We start from the raw sequence: 16,780 nt of genomic DNA on the forward strand, positions 1-16,780 counted from the left end.
ACACAGCTGCCTAACAATTCCCAGAAGACTCTGTCCTCCCCTCTCTTATATGAGATATTGTTATAGTCAGGAGCCCAGACTGCACTGCACACGGAGAAGTCCTAAATCCAATCGCTATCAGAACAGCAAGACAGAACCAACTTCCTACATTCAGCCTTCAGCCCCCACTACCCACCAACTCCAACAAGATGCCCACAACAGCCTTTGTTATACCTCCACTGAGATCAACTTGCACTGCTGTATGCTCGCTTTGCTGACTAGAGGTACCTCGAGCACCAACTGCACTGCTGGGTCATCAGTTTTACAACTGCCAGCCTCCACTTCCTACAGCATTGGATTTTATTATTTATTTTAGATCTATCTCTATATGGGTTCTCCAAGAGCTATCCCAGAGCAGCGTGCTGCAGAGATGCTGCAAAGAGATTGAGACAGATCTGAAAGACCAGTTACAGCACACGTAGAGTCCTGATGTGAGCCGCGTTCCTTCAGATTTGATGGCAGCTGACTCCGTATGCTCTTTTCATCAGATGTACTCTGATGCATTTTCACCATATGGAAGTTCATCAAGCCATGAATGAGCTACATATCTCTCTGGTGATATTCACTTACACAGAATCTGTAGTAGGGACAAGGGAAGGGCAATTGTGGGAAAAAAAGCCCCAGGTACCAGCCCCTATTCCTCCTCCTATCCTCCCCCTTCCTTCCTCAGGGAAGAAATTAAAAAAAAAGAAAAATACACAATAGAAAAAGATATGCAGTAAAAAGATAAAGGTCCTCTCATCAGTATAAAAAGCAAATTCTGAAACAGAGGCACTCAGCAATTTCCTTATGCAAACCACACTGGTATATTTAAAGCTTTCTGATCACTTAGCTAGTAATACATAACTACAGATCGTAATATCATTTCAAAATGGATTGAATACACCAAGGATAACTATTCTTTCACAGTCAGTCTTGTTGCACAGATTCATCCAAATAGATGTGATTCTCCAATATAAAATTGTTCTATAAAGTTTAAGATCAGATATCTACCAGAGCCATATTTATAGTCATGGCTACTATCAGCTGTCCAGCTAGAGAATATTGAAGAAAAACAAGCATTTTTAATATATTATAGCCAATTTATCATCTAAGTGGCATGTGTAGGATAACAACGGACTGGAAACAGTAAAGCAAAATGATGCATTAGAAAAGGAAATTTTAGGGTTATGTTGTTTCTTTTGTTTGTGTTTTAAATACAAGCCACACCTATATGCATTGCTAGATGGTAAGAAAATTCATAAGAACCACAAAATATAAGGTTTCTGGACTGAAAGGGAACACTGAGATCAAATGGGCAACAAAACTACTTATTTGCTTTAGTGTGATGCATGATATAAAACACACTGCCCAAACAAATAAATATTGCCCTATTTATTTGGTATCTCAGAGATGACTCATCTTTCCAACACGAGATAAAGGTACCTTTTTGCTGTGATAGAATTTTACAGTGTAGGTATTTCCTACATTGCCAGACTGGAATAAAAAAAACAGTTAGAGATCCTATAAGTAGTTACCACAATCAAACCATCCTAACATTCCTACCAGTAACACCAGTTACAGTCTTCAGTGTCCCTTTTGGATAGCCCTCAAAGATCCCTTGGTCAAGCTGCTCTGAGCTCAACCACACACTAAAAGCAAGGAGCAGGGGAACAGTGCAGCTCCCTACTACACAAAGCAGAGGCAAAGTTGCTTTCAAGAACAGGAACCTTACAGGCATCCGGCTCACCACTTCTGACAGCCAGACCCTCTCTGCTAATGGGGAAAACATCCCCTCGAGATTTGGGGTTACCAAACCTAACAGGTTAATGGAATTTACTCGGACTTCACAGCCACAGAGGTGCTTTTAAGTCAATTAGAGATGCAAGCTTGTCAATTATATGGACTATTTCTAAAAACCACATTGGATCTCAACTACGTATACATGATGAAATTGAAAAAAACTGTCAGACACGTGGAGATTCAATGCTCACAATATGAAGCACAGATGTCTTGAGTTGGGGGTATGAATATGCAGCAAGCATCATGCAAGATATTACAAGAGGAACTAGCATGCCAACTGACAAAAGATGGCAACCACACACGGGTCTTTGATTAGGCAGGCAAGAAGATTTTGTATGATATAATACAATATAAATAGGAGTACAAGCAGACACGCTGTATATAGAACGCTCAAAATCCTTGAGGCTCTGGCACATCAATGACAACATAAAACACATCAGATGCAGGAAGTAAGTCATGGATTTTCACAGAAAGAATTCTTAAATTATTCATTTAGGTAAATACAGTTATTTTAGCTAGAAGATAATCATTCAAATATAAAATGTAATTAACACCTTTAGTTTAGAAAAGATGACATTTTACCTGAACAGCAAGGGAAGATGCATTATCAGAAAGCAAAATTTGATCCTCTGTTGAAAGGAAAAAAAAGAAAAACAAAACCCACGATTACAAAAAGCAGTGCCCTTTTAGCTACCGACCTGTAACTGTAAGTCATTCTGGGTTGCATTTCTTACACATAAAACAAGATGCACATACATAATTATTATGCAGCTGGACTAGAAAACCTGTGATATGAATATTAAAAAATGTATCAGGAATATTTCTCCTGCAAATGCAACAGCATTTATCATATTATAGCAACAACGTACAATAAAAATGCTCACAATTGAAAACCAAATGCTTGAGTTTTATGCCAATTACTCTTCTTCTAATCAAAGTTAAATAAAACCGCATCTTCATAACTCCTCTGGCTAAAAAGTAAAAGCATTCAGAAACCTATAAAAACGGCTTGCAGTTAATATTGCACACTGTGTCTAGGTCTGTCACACAAAAGAAAGATGACAAGTTCACTGCAATAAAAATTCCATGCTTAGAAGACTAGGGCTGCTACCTATTAGTCTTCATTACTTTGCAGTCTTCTGACAACTGTAGCAGGCTGCTGAGCCCCAAATGGGGGCCATAATGTGATCTGATGATATATGAAGAGCTGCTAAAGGGAGCCTGAACCATCCTAGCCTATACATTTTAACAGTTCCTTTTTACTGAGAGCCCACTTTACCACAAGACTTCAAAAATCTGCTGCCTCAGCTATTGGTGCAGTAAATCTGCCAACTGTGCCTGCAACCACATCATTTTACACTGCCTACAGCAGCCAATATAATGAGTCAATAATAAACCAAGGACCTTATAGGCCATGAATAGCTGGTTTATATTGGCAGATGAAAGCGTAGCAAAAACCTCTGACCAGACAAACAACACAAAGAAATCTTTTAACAGTTTCTGTGCTTCCTTGCAGTTAATTATCTTAGTGCATATTTAATGTGTTTTTAACAACAAAGTAATTACTAATTGCAAAGAAGTGTACCCACCCTTCAGTTGCTGATACAATGCAGCATTTTCAGGCCAAGGCTCTGCGGCTGTGGAAAGAAGAAGAATTAATTAAGCAAGCCAAATGACAATGCGCCTGCAGATGCTAGCTGAACACGAACGCTACCTAGAGCAGGAACTCAAACTGTAAGGATGCTGATGCAAGATTCGACCTGCCCCAAAAATGTCCCACTGCCATTCACTTCTCCCGGACTTCTTTCTGCTCACAGAGGGACACCACAGGGCAGAAAATTAAGTCCCAAAATTGAACGGTGCAGTAAAAGCTAAAATTCAATCTACTTTGCAGAATGGCCCTGCAATTATCAAGCATCAAAAGCAGATAGCCTCCCTCCGCCAGAAAGACAACATGTGGACATTGCCATCACAACTCTGGCCACTCTCTACCGCGATTATTTATTAAGGTACTAAACAATGAATTCTGGAAGAACAGAACAAAACACAGAGGAGAGAGGCACAAATCTCAAAACCAGGTGTGAAGACTGCTTCAGAGAAATGGAAAAGCTTTCTGCCTTTGAGGTTGTGTCCTCACTGGTCCAATATAATACTCACAAAGCCAGGTGCTCGGGCATGTCAAAAACAAACCCGCCACAAAGACCAGAACTACCTTTTGTTTTAAATTATGTACCAGTCAACCCTAAAATGGGAATGTCAATATTCATTAAAAAACCTGCATCATCAATTGTTCAAAACAGCTGAACAGTTGTTCAAAAAAAAAGCAAAGATATAGAAGACAATAACATCTCCCAACTGAGAACTGCTGCACTTAATCAATCATATACCATGTGAATTTATGGGAAAACAAAAATAATAATCAGTAGTGATTTACTGTTAATGCTAGCATTAGGATAACAGGTCATCATATTTGTTTGGTCTCTGTCACATTCTTTAATTCATTTTAGAAATCTATTTTTAAATACCAACTCAAATTTGGATTCTATCCAAACTAGCTATTTGTAAATAAAATTAATGTTCTAATCCCATAAATAAAGATTTTCTTAAGCAGTGAAGTCTACAAATAATTATGTGTGCTTCAGACAGAAATATGCCACTGGCTTCCGTAAGGTCATTCTCTGTATCTTTGCCCTCAAACGCCAAGAAAATACTCCAAGTATTAACTTTTATGGAAGTCACATAGAACTGTAAAGCTGGTAACACTGTGCACAGTTTTACAAAGGTCACTACCTTTAACATTAAGGCACAGAGCCTATCAAAGCTATACTAGTATGGGCTTGAGAAAGCAACTAATCACACTTAAGTGTCACGAAGAAATGTTTTATGTTTTATTGTAGCAGTTATTGGTTTTACACCCCTCCATTAAAGTTTTGCCCTGGAGTAAAAATTCTTGAGGTGGAAGCACATTTACTTCTTTAAATAAAAAAGAGACTAGATAGTGTCTGCAGTACTACAGCCCTAACTGTTTGAAATAATTTATCTAAAATACATTTCTTCAGGTCCACTGGAGTCTTGCTATAGCAAATGGAACAAGGAAATTAAGAATGTTATTACTGTACTTAAGCAAACTTGCAGTGCTGAACTCTGAGATACTTACAAAAGTAACTAAGTCACAAAGGTACACTGCCAGCAAACAGAAAAAAATCCTTTTTCCATGCCCAAAATGGTACTGAGACCCTGAAATTTCATGAGCCCATTTCAACTGATAGTTCCTGCCTGACCCTTTTCAGACTGGAATGTCAGATTCATATCAAATTCCTGGATTCCAGCCCAAACTGGAAGCAGCCTGTTCTTCCACAATCATGTGGCTGAACTATCTCAGGCCCACTAAAATTAAATGAACTTTTCATGTTTCAACAGAAGAGCTAAGTATGTCTCAAGAAGTTCAAACACTAATTGCAGTCTGATCTTGGCATTAAGCTACAGGCAGCCCTGTAGCTTAATGCCAGCTTCTTAGCGCACAGAATCCAACAAGACACCACTACTACAGCATGCCATGTCTATGTTATAAAAGAAAACATGTTTGTGACATAAAACAAAATACAAGCAGAATAGTTTTGAAATACGATGGCCCTTATCTGCCTAAAATTGTCATCCACGTTCTACTGACCACGTACAGATTTTCACAAATTGTATTTACTGCGGATTTGACCCTAATTTCATTAATCATGATATGAAGTCTTCACCACATATAGTCTTAGCATATACAGGAACACACACCAAACTAAAGGGAAGGAAAGCACGAGGGTAGTTTTAAATCTTTGCATTTGCTCATCCACCACCCAGCTGTGTACTAACACATCTTTTGACAAGTCAATGACGCAAGGCCAAAGAGTTGCACAAAAGTCAGCCATTCTTATTAGGACACCTTAACTCCAAGTTCCAACAGTTGTAAGAAAATAAAAGAGTAATCCCCCTGTTCCCAGCCTCTGACAGGCTCCAGAGGGAGGTCACAACTCTGGCCACGTCTGGACGAGGTGGACACATGCCCGTGACCCTTGAACCGAGGCCTTCAGTTCTTCTCGAGTAGAACAGACCAAAGATTTTACTGCCACTGTACAGGTTGGATATTAGAACAATCAACTTCACACTAAGATTCACATTTTATTAGACATACCCTAGGAAATGTATTCTGCAGCATAGTTTCAGAATTGCATGCAGCACAGTCAGTGTTCAATGAGGTACACACAAAGCCTGGGCAATTCTCTGTAGGTTAAACGCCTAGTCGCTATCTGTCCCTTGTCTTCCAACTTCTACTTACTCTGTCTTCTCAGATGTTCTGAGTATGAAGTATTTTTTTCTGATGATTGAGAAGTTTAAATACACATTGCTGCATGAGATGTCCGGGTTTGTGAGGAGCAAGCTAAGTTCAAAGAGCAGCCCCACAGCTGCCTTCAGGCACTTGCAAGGCCAAAACCCACAGCTCGGGGAGCCCAGAGGCCCGCTGGGGAGCCGAGGAGGAAGAGCTGCTGAAGGGATGCCACATGCCTCCACAAGGAGAAAGCGTGCAACATCTTTAATGTACGGCAATGACTCTCGCCTTATGAATGTAGGTGAAGACATAATTTGTAGAGTAATAGGCACTAATATTACACGCTGCTTCAGCTCTGTCATATTTCCAATCCATCAAGTTGATTAATGCTATAACTCCTCACAAACTTATCATTTGCGCGCTAATAAAGTCAAATCCAGTTTATCCTTCGGCAACTACAATCTTCTGGTCAGTAGATGCTAGTTTGCTAGATAACAAAGGCTACTGTGGCAGTACATAAAGAGAAAATTAACAAACATTATGGCAATTCAGTTTCAGAAGCAGCTTTCAACACAGCACCACATTTACGTGTCAGATCCTATGCAACATACATTTTTATCATTAGCTGCTCACAGGATGAGGCAACTGCCTGGAAGTATGCCTTACAGGAACGCTTCTCTGCATACCTTAGCAATAAGGAACTCTTTGGTTCTTCCTTCTGCCTCCAGAACCAGAGGAACTACTATTGTGTGGTTTTCAATAGGTCTGTCTCTTGGGCTTGCGATCTTTATTAGAGGTTGTTTTCCCACCTTACTGATTTTTTCCCATGCCTAATGAATTCAAATATTCAGTCTTTCATGTGGATTGCCTTCTGTTTGTTCAGGACAAGTGAACCTCATCCTGTTATCTTTCCCTGCTTCTTCCCTACAATACTGTTTGTTTTTATGTCATTTATAGGAAATAACCCATCTGTGGGATCAGCCCTCCTTATTAAAATTACCTGCACTGTGTTCACAAGTTACTGGGAAGTGAAAATTAAAGGTACGTGGACACAGAAGGCATCACCACATAAGCCTGGTTATCCCAGGAGCTGAGAATTCAGCAGATGCAGCAACACGAGAAGCAGAGAAGTCAAATGTCAAGCAGACTGCCTACAAAAAAAAACTCCTTTGGTTTTGTAAATGACTAAAAATAAATGAAAATTTCACTAAGTTCAACGTATTTGTTAGTCAAAGCATTTTACTTATTAACAGTTTAGCATAGAACATGCATATTTCAAAGAGTTAACAGAGCTCTTTGGTATCAAATTAGAATTTTAGAGGAAATCTCTGTGAACTGGTGTGTTTCATGTTCCAGTGGAGTTTTAATTACTCAGGTTTACAACTATCAAAATAGATCCCTAGCCTCCTCATGAGGCTAGGAATGACTTACAAAACATAACTGCTCATAGAAAAAGTTTGCAAAGCACAGAATGAGGCACAACAGCTCCATCAAATTCTTTGCCACCAAAAAAATATTTTATCAGGTGCATTCTTCAGATTTGGGGATGAAATGTGTTACTTGAGCTATGCTAAGGGCAGAGATATATTCAATTAGCATTTTGCTTTCAACATTTCCAGATGTTTCAAGGCTGTCATTTCAATTGTAAGAGTTTATCCATCCAAATACTTTTGGGACAGCGAGAGTGAAATATGCACATATGCCCTAAGAAGAGATCATAGAATCATAGAATCATAGAATATCCTGAGTTGGAAGGGACCCTTAAGGATCATCAAGTACAACTCTTGACACCGCACAGGTCTACCCAAAAGTTCAGACCATGTGACTAAGTGCACAGTCCAATCTCTTCTTAAATTCAGACAGGCTCGGTGCAGTGACCACTTCCCTGGGGAGCCTGTTCCAGTGTGCAACCACCCTCTCTGTGAAGAACCCCCTCCTGATGTCAAGCCTAAAATTTCCCCTGCCTCAGCTTAACCCTGTTCTCACGGGTCCTGTCACTGGTGTTAATGGAGAAAAGGTCTCCTGCCCCTCGACACCCCCTTACGAGGAAGTTGTAGACTGTGATGAGGTCCCCCCTCAGCCTCCTCTTCTCCAGGCTGAACAGGCCCAGTGACCTCAGCCGTTCTTCGTACGTCTTCCCCTCAAGGCCTTTCACCATCTTCGTAGCCCTCCTCTGGACACTCTCCAACAGTTTCATGTCCTTTTTATACTGTGGTGCCCAGAACTGCACACAGTACTCGAGGTGAGGCCACACCAGCGCAGAGTAGAGCGGGACAATCACCTCCCTTGACCTACTAGCGATGCCGTGCTTGATGCACCCCAGGACACGATTGGCCCTCCTGATACTTAAGAGCACCAGGCTTCAGTATCAGTATGGGATGAGCAGCTGACCTGAGGCTTACACACATCTCAGCTCCAACTAATGCTCTGAAAACAGGATGCAGTGTACTTTTCTGGGGTCTTTGCACAGAGGTGAATTTCAGTTCCAAAAACTGGTTGCCACAATATTTGCCCAGTGATGTCTGTGGAAGAGGAAGGCATCATGTCTCAAGACTCTCTGCAGAGCTTCAGCCCCACCAGCAAATTGTTCCAGGCTGTTCAGACATCTTATTTAGCGTACCAAACTTTGTTTCAACTCCTACACTCTAATAACTGGGAAACTATTCATCCCATGTCAGAGCTGCCTGGATGGATGGGGGCCACAGACATTTTCATCCCCTTTCCCCAAGCAGCTTCACAATGATGAAAGAGTTGTAATGAAATAAATGGCTTACAGTTAGGCCTTTAATCCCGTTAGTTAAAAACTAAGTCTGACTGTAAAATAGAGAAGACGAGAACTCTTTACATGTTAAATTGTGTAATATGCTAAAGACCAGTTTTGCAGTTTCAGAAGTCTAGTGTGAAGAGCCAGTTTCAAGCAGTTTGGTACGTGATGTGCTTGCCTTGCTAGCCAGCCACTCCTTCAGCACACGCTATCAAGCTACAGCGTTCCTGAGTATCGGGCACAGGCACATGCAGGAGACCACCAGGTCCAGTCATCAGTGCTCTCTCTTGTGTGGGAAATGAAGTTATTAAAAGATTTTGCAGGACAATGTTCAACTTGAAGTTAAGTTGTTCCCAGCTCTCAGCACTACCACAGAATTTGGGTGGGGCAAGAACATTTTCAAAAGGCAATGCAGAGAGAAGTTATTTTCAAACTTCTAGCTATAAAACCAGCATACACTTTCTAAGAATCAAGGCTAAAGAATTAACACCAAATGTTATTATCCATAGATTATTTTTCAAGTACTAAAACTACACTGTGAGCCAAAGGAGTAGTAAAACAAGACACTCTCTGCCTCAAATCTCATGTAAGCCAGAATCTACTGAATTCTCACTATGCCAGTAACGTATCCCTCAGCATCTTCTTTCTGCTTCTGTAAATAAAGCTCTGAATCAACTAACCACCTTTTTCACGCAGTTTGCTTTGTGCTGCTATGTAGGTGAAGGTGGGACCTGGCCTGGGAACACCTGATCTTCTTGGACAGAGCAATTTCCTGAAACATTAAGTGGAAGTTCACAGACCGTGCAGAAACAAAGACTGCTTCTCTGAACTCACCAGGTTTGCACGGATCATTTTCCTTTCTGCTATATTCTTCTTAGGCACCTTCATATTAAACTTGCATAAAGAGGAGGAAAACTAAAACATCTGTATTTACCAGTTTGGTTCACATGGCATTAAAGGCCTGTTGAAACAGCCAAGAGGCAAGATACCCTCTATTAAAAACCAAAAAAGTTGGCATTAATTTGAATCACTGTATTCCAATATTACAGCTGGAGAGATTAACTTACACATTATTTCCACATAGTTTCCTTCAGCCTCTCCCTAGGTACAAAAGTGATTAAATTATAATGAGATACCTCAAAACTGTTTTCTCACAAGAATAAACACCAAGAAATTTAGCCTTACATCTGGGCAACAGCCACATCCAACACCATTAATTACAAGTCCCCGGGATGTTACAAACGTCACATCAGGTGGCAGGAAGGCAGTCAACCCGCTCGGCTCCCCAAGACTGGTGCTATTGAGGGGGGGGACTGCTGCTCCCTATATCCCAGGTGCAAAAACCCAAACAAAACCACTCTGGAAACTATCCCACAGTTCAACCCACCCACACCGAGTACAGATCAATTTCATGTAATTGGCCTGATCCTGTAAACTAACAAGGGCCAAGAAAAAATGAAAGCATCAGCAACTCCCTGGCTCTGCTGACAAGGGATCAAGAAGCGTCTCACAGAGCCTTGCCAAATGCAAACCGACTTCCACGCACGTTAAACAGCATGCATTAAATCATGTATCAAATAATTACATCACTTGCTTAAATCCATCCCAGGCCTCCTTCTTCCAGATATTACAATTCAGATAAATCATGACTGTTCAGTAATTATTGATCGAGCACACGTGTCACCATAAAGACTCAATCTCAGCGGCAATTCCCAAACTCAAGCTTCCTGTGGCAGGAGCTCTACAAGAGGCTGAGCGTGACACGACTGCAGCAGCTGTTTAGTCTGACACGATGTGCCCCTCAGACCTCCAAGAAAGCTATGAATCGCATGTATCCAAGCGCTTGTCCGACTCTGTAACTGCCCTTGTGCCCACAGCTGTGCATCAGCCCTGCACGGAGCCTAGCGCCCTGGCTGCTGGGGGTGGCTCGGTGCCTCCGCACACACACAGTCACGTCTCACACTCACCAACGGGGCCAATGGAGCTCAACAGAATCAAGTTCCCACCTGCAAATCGTTCCTAAACCAACATTTGGATTTCTCCAGAAAAGCAGGGAGAGTGCCAGCTCAATGACCTCAAAAGATGTATTTGTCAAGTCCTGACAAGCTGGAGCTATTTTACTTAGTCCTGATGTTCAGCATAAAGGCTCCATTTCCAAGAACCTCTGCAATTCTTAATTATAGCTTTTAATAGATCTCTAAATCAGCCTCTTCCCTTTGTGCCACTTTGGCCCTGATTCAAGATGGGAAGCTTCAAGCACAGGGGCTGTCCTGAAGAGAAGGACAGCGGAGGTATGACACCCAAGAATGCCCTAAGTGCCTTACTGGACTAGGACGATTCTGAGCGATGTTATCTACACCCATACACTTTAACAGTCCTTCAGAAGCTCTTTTAGACAGAGCACCCCTCCTCTGCAGCAGTCTGAACTCCTTCTCCCCTAAGGACGTCTGGCAGGCAGTTTGAAAACCCCTTCTGCAAAGTGCCCCGAGGAGCTTGCTGCTTTCTCATCTGCAGCGCCTCTGATCCACGACAGACATCCTACACGTCTGTCCCACCACACAGACCTCAATAACCCCTATCTGCTCCGAAAGCTACTCCCCATGCATGCTCTTCCTGCCCACCTGGCCCCTGCAACCTTTCATTAGGGCTCCTCATCGTTCTCTCTTTTCTCTCTGATGTCCCGCACAGCGCCCTGCGCACACTACCACAACGTGCTGGCAGCAGACCGAGCCGGAGCCTTGAAGTGCCGTGACCGCTACGCAGGGGAGCACCACCAGCAGAAATGCAAGCAGGGCTAGTAGCAAGGGGAAGATGTCAGTGCCTCTGCTGTTGCTTTAGGGCTCACAGTCTTCAAGGCAACCCCACTTAAAAAAAAAAAAAAAATAAGACAGACAACAATATTTGCAGCAGTATCTCTCTGCCTCCTCCTCGCCTTCGCCAACTCCCTGCTTCAAAATCTGAATGTATTTATCCCTGTCTCCTAATCATACCCTCACAGTCTTCCTCATCTTTTTCTCGAGACTTTTTCAGCGAACAAACTCTGCTGTCCCCAGAATTTCTGCAATATGGCATTCAAATGCAAAAAAATATACACGTACAGTTGCACAAAACCTCTTAGAAAGTTCTTGCTAGGGACCTGAGCATTACATCAGCTTCGATCTCATTATACAACAGCTAGGAAGGAAGACAGGAATGAAGCTTTCATTCGTTCTTGTAAAGCTCATAGGAACCTATAGAATAAGACCAGGTTAGTGCCTCGGGACAGTGCGAGAGGAGAGCGTCCTGAGTGCAACAAAAGGGTAGACAAAGAAAAACCCGTTTCCTCCCCAAAGTCAAACTTCTGGGACCTCTCCTGAGCCGAAAAGTTAGGCTCCCAAAGAGCCTAACATACCTGACTCATCTTACAACAGGTGAAACCTCACTTGCAGATCAAATTGGACAACATCAAAATAAGCATTCCTCTTCAGTTACTAATTTTATTGTCGTATTTCTAGAGCAATACACTTTCCTGCCGTGGGAAAAACGAAGATACCACGTTAGCAGAAAACAAGTAATAATAAAATCCTGATTAGAGGAAGAATGCTTGCTCTTAATGGAGCCAGAAACAACTGCAGAAGGATATGATTTTATAACCTGTAATTATTTTTTAAGAAGCAATATAACTAACTCAAAGTGAAATATGTACTGTACTGTGATAATTACGAAATAAACTCATTTTTCCTCTGCCCTAAGAAAAGGCTAGACAAGCAATCCACTCAAAGGATTGGTTCAAATCAAGTCATAAAACATGTGCCTGAGCACAAACTGCCAAGAGCAGCCTAGGAGATTTGTTTATTGAAACTGAACAAGAGTTAAAGGGAATCCTTTTAGTTTGACTACACCCATACACACAAAAAATGCACATGTGCATGTCCCCAGCCTGAATTACACTGTAAGATAAAATCAAGTAGCTTAACAAATTTGATATTTTCAAAACCATCTCTTGGCTACAAGTACCTCTGTAGCAGGCTTAAATAAGCTGTGCTGCAGACAATTTATTACTAAGCAAAAATAACTATTTTTTCACCATACATAGACAGAAGTTGATAACATTTACGTATGCACATTCTGATATGCAAAAGATTTAAACTGAGTATGCATTATGTCCTTTATGTGCAGGAACAATTTAAGAGGTCAGTTTTCATTCCCTATGTTCTAAGCCAAGTTGCAGCTTGTCTTAATACATAAAACATGCACGTAGGAGATTTACTTCTGCTCTGGCATATCACACTGGAGGTAGACTCGCTGTGAATGTAAAATATCTAAAGGCAGAAGGGCATCTGTTTTTCAAACTGTATTCATTTCCCTTAGTACTAAAACCAGCCTAGGACCTTTGGACATAACTCAACTGCAGTAAACAGAAGTAATTTTCCACAGATCAAATGACAAGCAAGGATATTATTTTCTCTTTTTGATCGCTGATCTAAAACTAATGGGGGAGGGAGAAGGGGGAAGAAGGGGACTAAGCATATTGAGCAATTTAGTGATCAATTAAACAACTTTTCAACAATCTCTTCTAGATGATTTGAGCTGTCAGCTTCTCCAAACTCCTAGAGTTAGAGACATTAATATTCTGGACCACTTGAAAGCTGGCATTCTAATTCTTCTTACAGTATAAACACTCATTTCCTATCCTGTTACAGTGTGATTGATGCTAAGCTACACTAAACAAATTCTCTACCATATTATGCAATTAATATTTGCTACAGTTCAGAAATCAGTTATTTAAAATGTGGCACAACACGCCTGCAATTCACAAAGCTATGGAAATATTTATTATTCCTTGAGACACAGCATCAACACAGCATTTCCACCCATACATAATAGAATAACAGTGTTCACAATATAGAGATAAGGCACTATTAGAAAAACTTTTGTTAAGCTGTACTTTTCCTTCCAGACACACCATTTTTCTTCCTCAAAAATATCTGTGGGACATATATATCTTCTCAGTAGCAGAATGAAATATTCTGTGTGTCTGTGCAACATCCCATTGTGGTGGGTATTTGCCAGGATCCTGGATAACTTAATTTTTTATAGAAAAATTTCCAATATGAAAAAATTGAGCAATTTTGCCTTTACTTAGTTTCAGTCTGGGACTGATACATAATACAGATGAGCTAAGAAGGCCATGACCCACTGGCAAAGGTATTTTCAAGGTAGATAAATGCTTCTGACACTGATTTGCTTTTAGGAAAGCACAGGCAAAGTTGTAATTTTGTTTTAAAAAAGCATCCAGTGGACAGGTCCACAACAAAGATTTGTACCACACCTTAAGTCCTGAGCTGCACATCCAGCAGAAGCAGATCAACGAAGCAAGCAAGAGCCATCTCTGCTCTGCAAAAACAGTGAAGCATTGCCAACATTTCTGTATTAGCTACTCACATAGTTCTTCACCTAGGAAAAGGAGCATCGCTTAACCCATGACTGCCAAGTAAAAGATGAGGTGTTACTGTCCTAGGCCTGTTATGTTTTAGGAAGGTCCAGATGTACATGAACACCTCTGATACCCTCAGAGCCCCCACTTTAGTAGCACAAGTGTTTCATTTGTTTGTCTGAGGGCATGCAACTGCCCCAAATGGGAGGCAAGAGTCTGCCCAGGAACAACACAAGCACAGCTTGGAGAGATGGCAGAGGAAAGAGACAGGTGCTTCAGAACTTCATCTTCTTGTTTCCAGCTTTTCAAATATGCATTTTTCTTACACTATCACTGTACAGATGCCTACATGCAATACAGTTTTTGAGTTGGTGTTTGTAAATCCAGTAGAACGCATCAGCAACCTGTTGACCTAGGATACTCAAGAGTCCACAGAGCAGACAAATACAGCCAAATCAACACCTATTCACATTTGTAATTACCCTTGTGTTTCACAATATAAATGAATAAACTACACTAAGATTGTGCCAACAAACAGCACAAAGCAAAGCAATGCTGAGGCCCTAATCCCCATGCCCTGTGGAAGCAAGGTTCTGGCCCTCAGAACGTGAGCTCGACCCATGCTAATGTCTATGAATTAAGAAGTTCCAGTCCAAGAGCCTAGCACAACTTTCTGGGGTGCCTGTGGGTCTCTCTGCACACATGGACTCAAGGCCCACTGTCTTTTCTCTAACGAATCGGTCCCAGGCAAGCCTGCTCTGGAGTCTGTAAATTGACATTAGAAATCCAACTTGGACTCCCATGTTAGAGCCTGTGGGAGACAATTCAGCTCCTGGGACAAATGCCAACTTCTTCCTCAACAGGGTGGCAGAGATAAGCATGCTGTTCCCTTGCAGTGTGCATACTTTGTGAGTCTGTGTAGCAGAAAGAAACCAGCAACAGTGAGAAATGAGCAGGGAGAGATCTGGCCAAGGCACGGACTCTCAGCGTGCAAGACACTAAGTGGATTTTGAACGCCTCAGCAAGGAATAATCGGAGGTGCATGTTTCTCCTTGGGAGCACGTCTGGCTAATGCACTCAGCAGCGATGCACATCACTTGTTTTACGACCAGGCTTGCAGCCAGTTTACTCGGCCCAGCTGCGAACCACCAGCGAGGGCAGCGGCATCCTCAGGGCTCTCAGCTCCCAGCGCAACACCCGCAGCGCGGCACATGCCCGGGGAGGGAGCGGGGCACCAACCACACCGAGCTCCCTACAGAGGGAGGCTCGGCTGCAACGGCCAAACGGATAACACGAGGCACTTTGGACCACGCAAGGGCCGTGATTAATTAACCAGTCATTGCGCCACGGTGACGGCGCCCGGCAGCACAGCCAGGAGCCGCAGGCGGTGTCGGAGCGCAGCCCGCCGTGCCCCGGAGGGATCCGATCCGGCAGGGTGCCCGCCCGCCGCCCGGGGCGCGGGGACAGCGACATCCCCAGCCTGGCCGCCGCCACCCCGCCCCCGGCCGGAGCTCCCCGGCCCCCCCCCGCCCCGCTGCCCGAGGTCACCCGGGCTGCCCCGCCTGCCCCGCGGCTCCCGGGGGACAGCAGCTGGCGGCCGCCGCCCGCCCGCCCCGGCCCTGCCCCTCACCGGCCAGCTGGTTCATGAAGGCCTCCGCCACCAGCGACATGGCGCGGCCGCGCTGCGGAGGGCGAGCGGGCCCCGGCGGGCGGAGGGCACGGGCAGGAACTGGGGCCGCGCCGCGGGGCCGACTGCATCCGGGGCCTGCTCCGCCCCGGGACCGCCTCCCGACCGCCCGGGGCGGGGCACGGGGAGGGGCCCGCGGCCGAGCCCGCTCCCCCGCCGGCCTCGCGGGGCCGCTGGGCGCCGAGCGCGCCGCGGGCGGGGCCTGGGCCGAGGGGGCCGCGGGGCGGGTTCCGCCGGGTCGGGGGGGAGAAGGGAGAGGGGGGCAGCGCCTCGGGGCGCCTCTGGGCCGCGGGGCCCGTGGGCAGTGCGCGTACCGGTGAACAGCCGGGGAGAACCTGCGTGGGGTGCAGCGGCGGCTGGGGCTCCCTAGCCGTCCTCATGGGATACCTCGTGGAGCTCCACGCATAGCAATAAAGCTGAAATCCAAACCCTTCAAGATGTGGAAATGCACTAAGTCAGACAGCCTTAATTCAGTCAGTTGCGTTCCTGTTCTGTGGGGGACTGAGAAACCACGCTGCTCAAGTCTTCACACGTGCTCCAGGCCATAAACCACAAATGGCACATTGCCACCGATTCACGCCATGGTCACACAGCCTCTGGTTTCTCTGCAGCCCTGTGATAACCACACAATTTCATACTTCTTAAAAAGCAGGCACAAAATGGTGGAGGACGTCTTTGTGTATTGTGATACACATTTTCAGTTGTACAAATATCAACAAAAGAAGCTCTATGTGTCTCTATGATTCAACTGCCTTTTCTGAGTATCGTCGCTGTACATCA

The 16,780-nt window shown here is 43.7% G+C and overlaps 1 protein-coding gene across 2 annotated transcripts in view; it reads right to left on the reverse strand.

The window, feature by feature from the left end:
• Positions 1-16,102, reverse strand: part of MTX2 (metaxin 2) — a 32,373-nt gene extending 16,271 nt beyond the window's left edge. The window contains exons 1-3 of one of the 2 annotated variants that reach the window (XM_082762967.1): positions 15,944-16,102; positions 3,411-3,458; positions 2,404-2,450 (exon numbers count right to left, since the gene is read on the reverse strand). In XM_082762967.1, coding sequence (XP_082619093.1) covers positions 2,404-2,450; positions 3,411-3,458; positions 15,944-15,983 — 135 coding nt within the window. In that variant the 5' untranslated portion in view covers positions 15,984-16,102. The remainder of the gene's footprint in view (positions 1-2,403; positions 2,451-3,410; positions 3,459-15,943) is intronic. The other variant, XM_082762968.1, reaches the window with a different exon arrangement.
• Positions 16,103-16,780: the final 678 nt, after the last annotated feature.

This window comes from Aythya marila (genome assembly GCF_965140915.1).
Source record: "Aythya marila genome assembly, chromosome: 6".
Classification (NCBI taxonomy): domain Eukaryota; kingdom Metazoa; phylum Chordata; class Aves; order Anseriformes; family Anatidae; genus Aythya; species Aythya marila.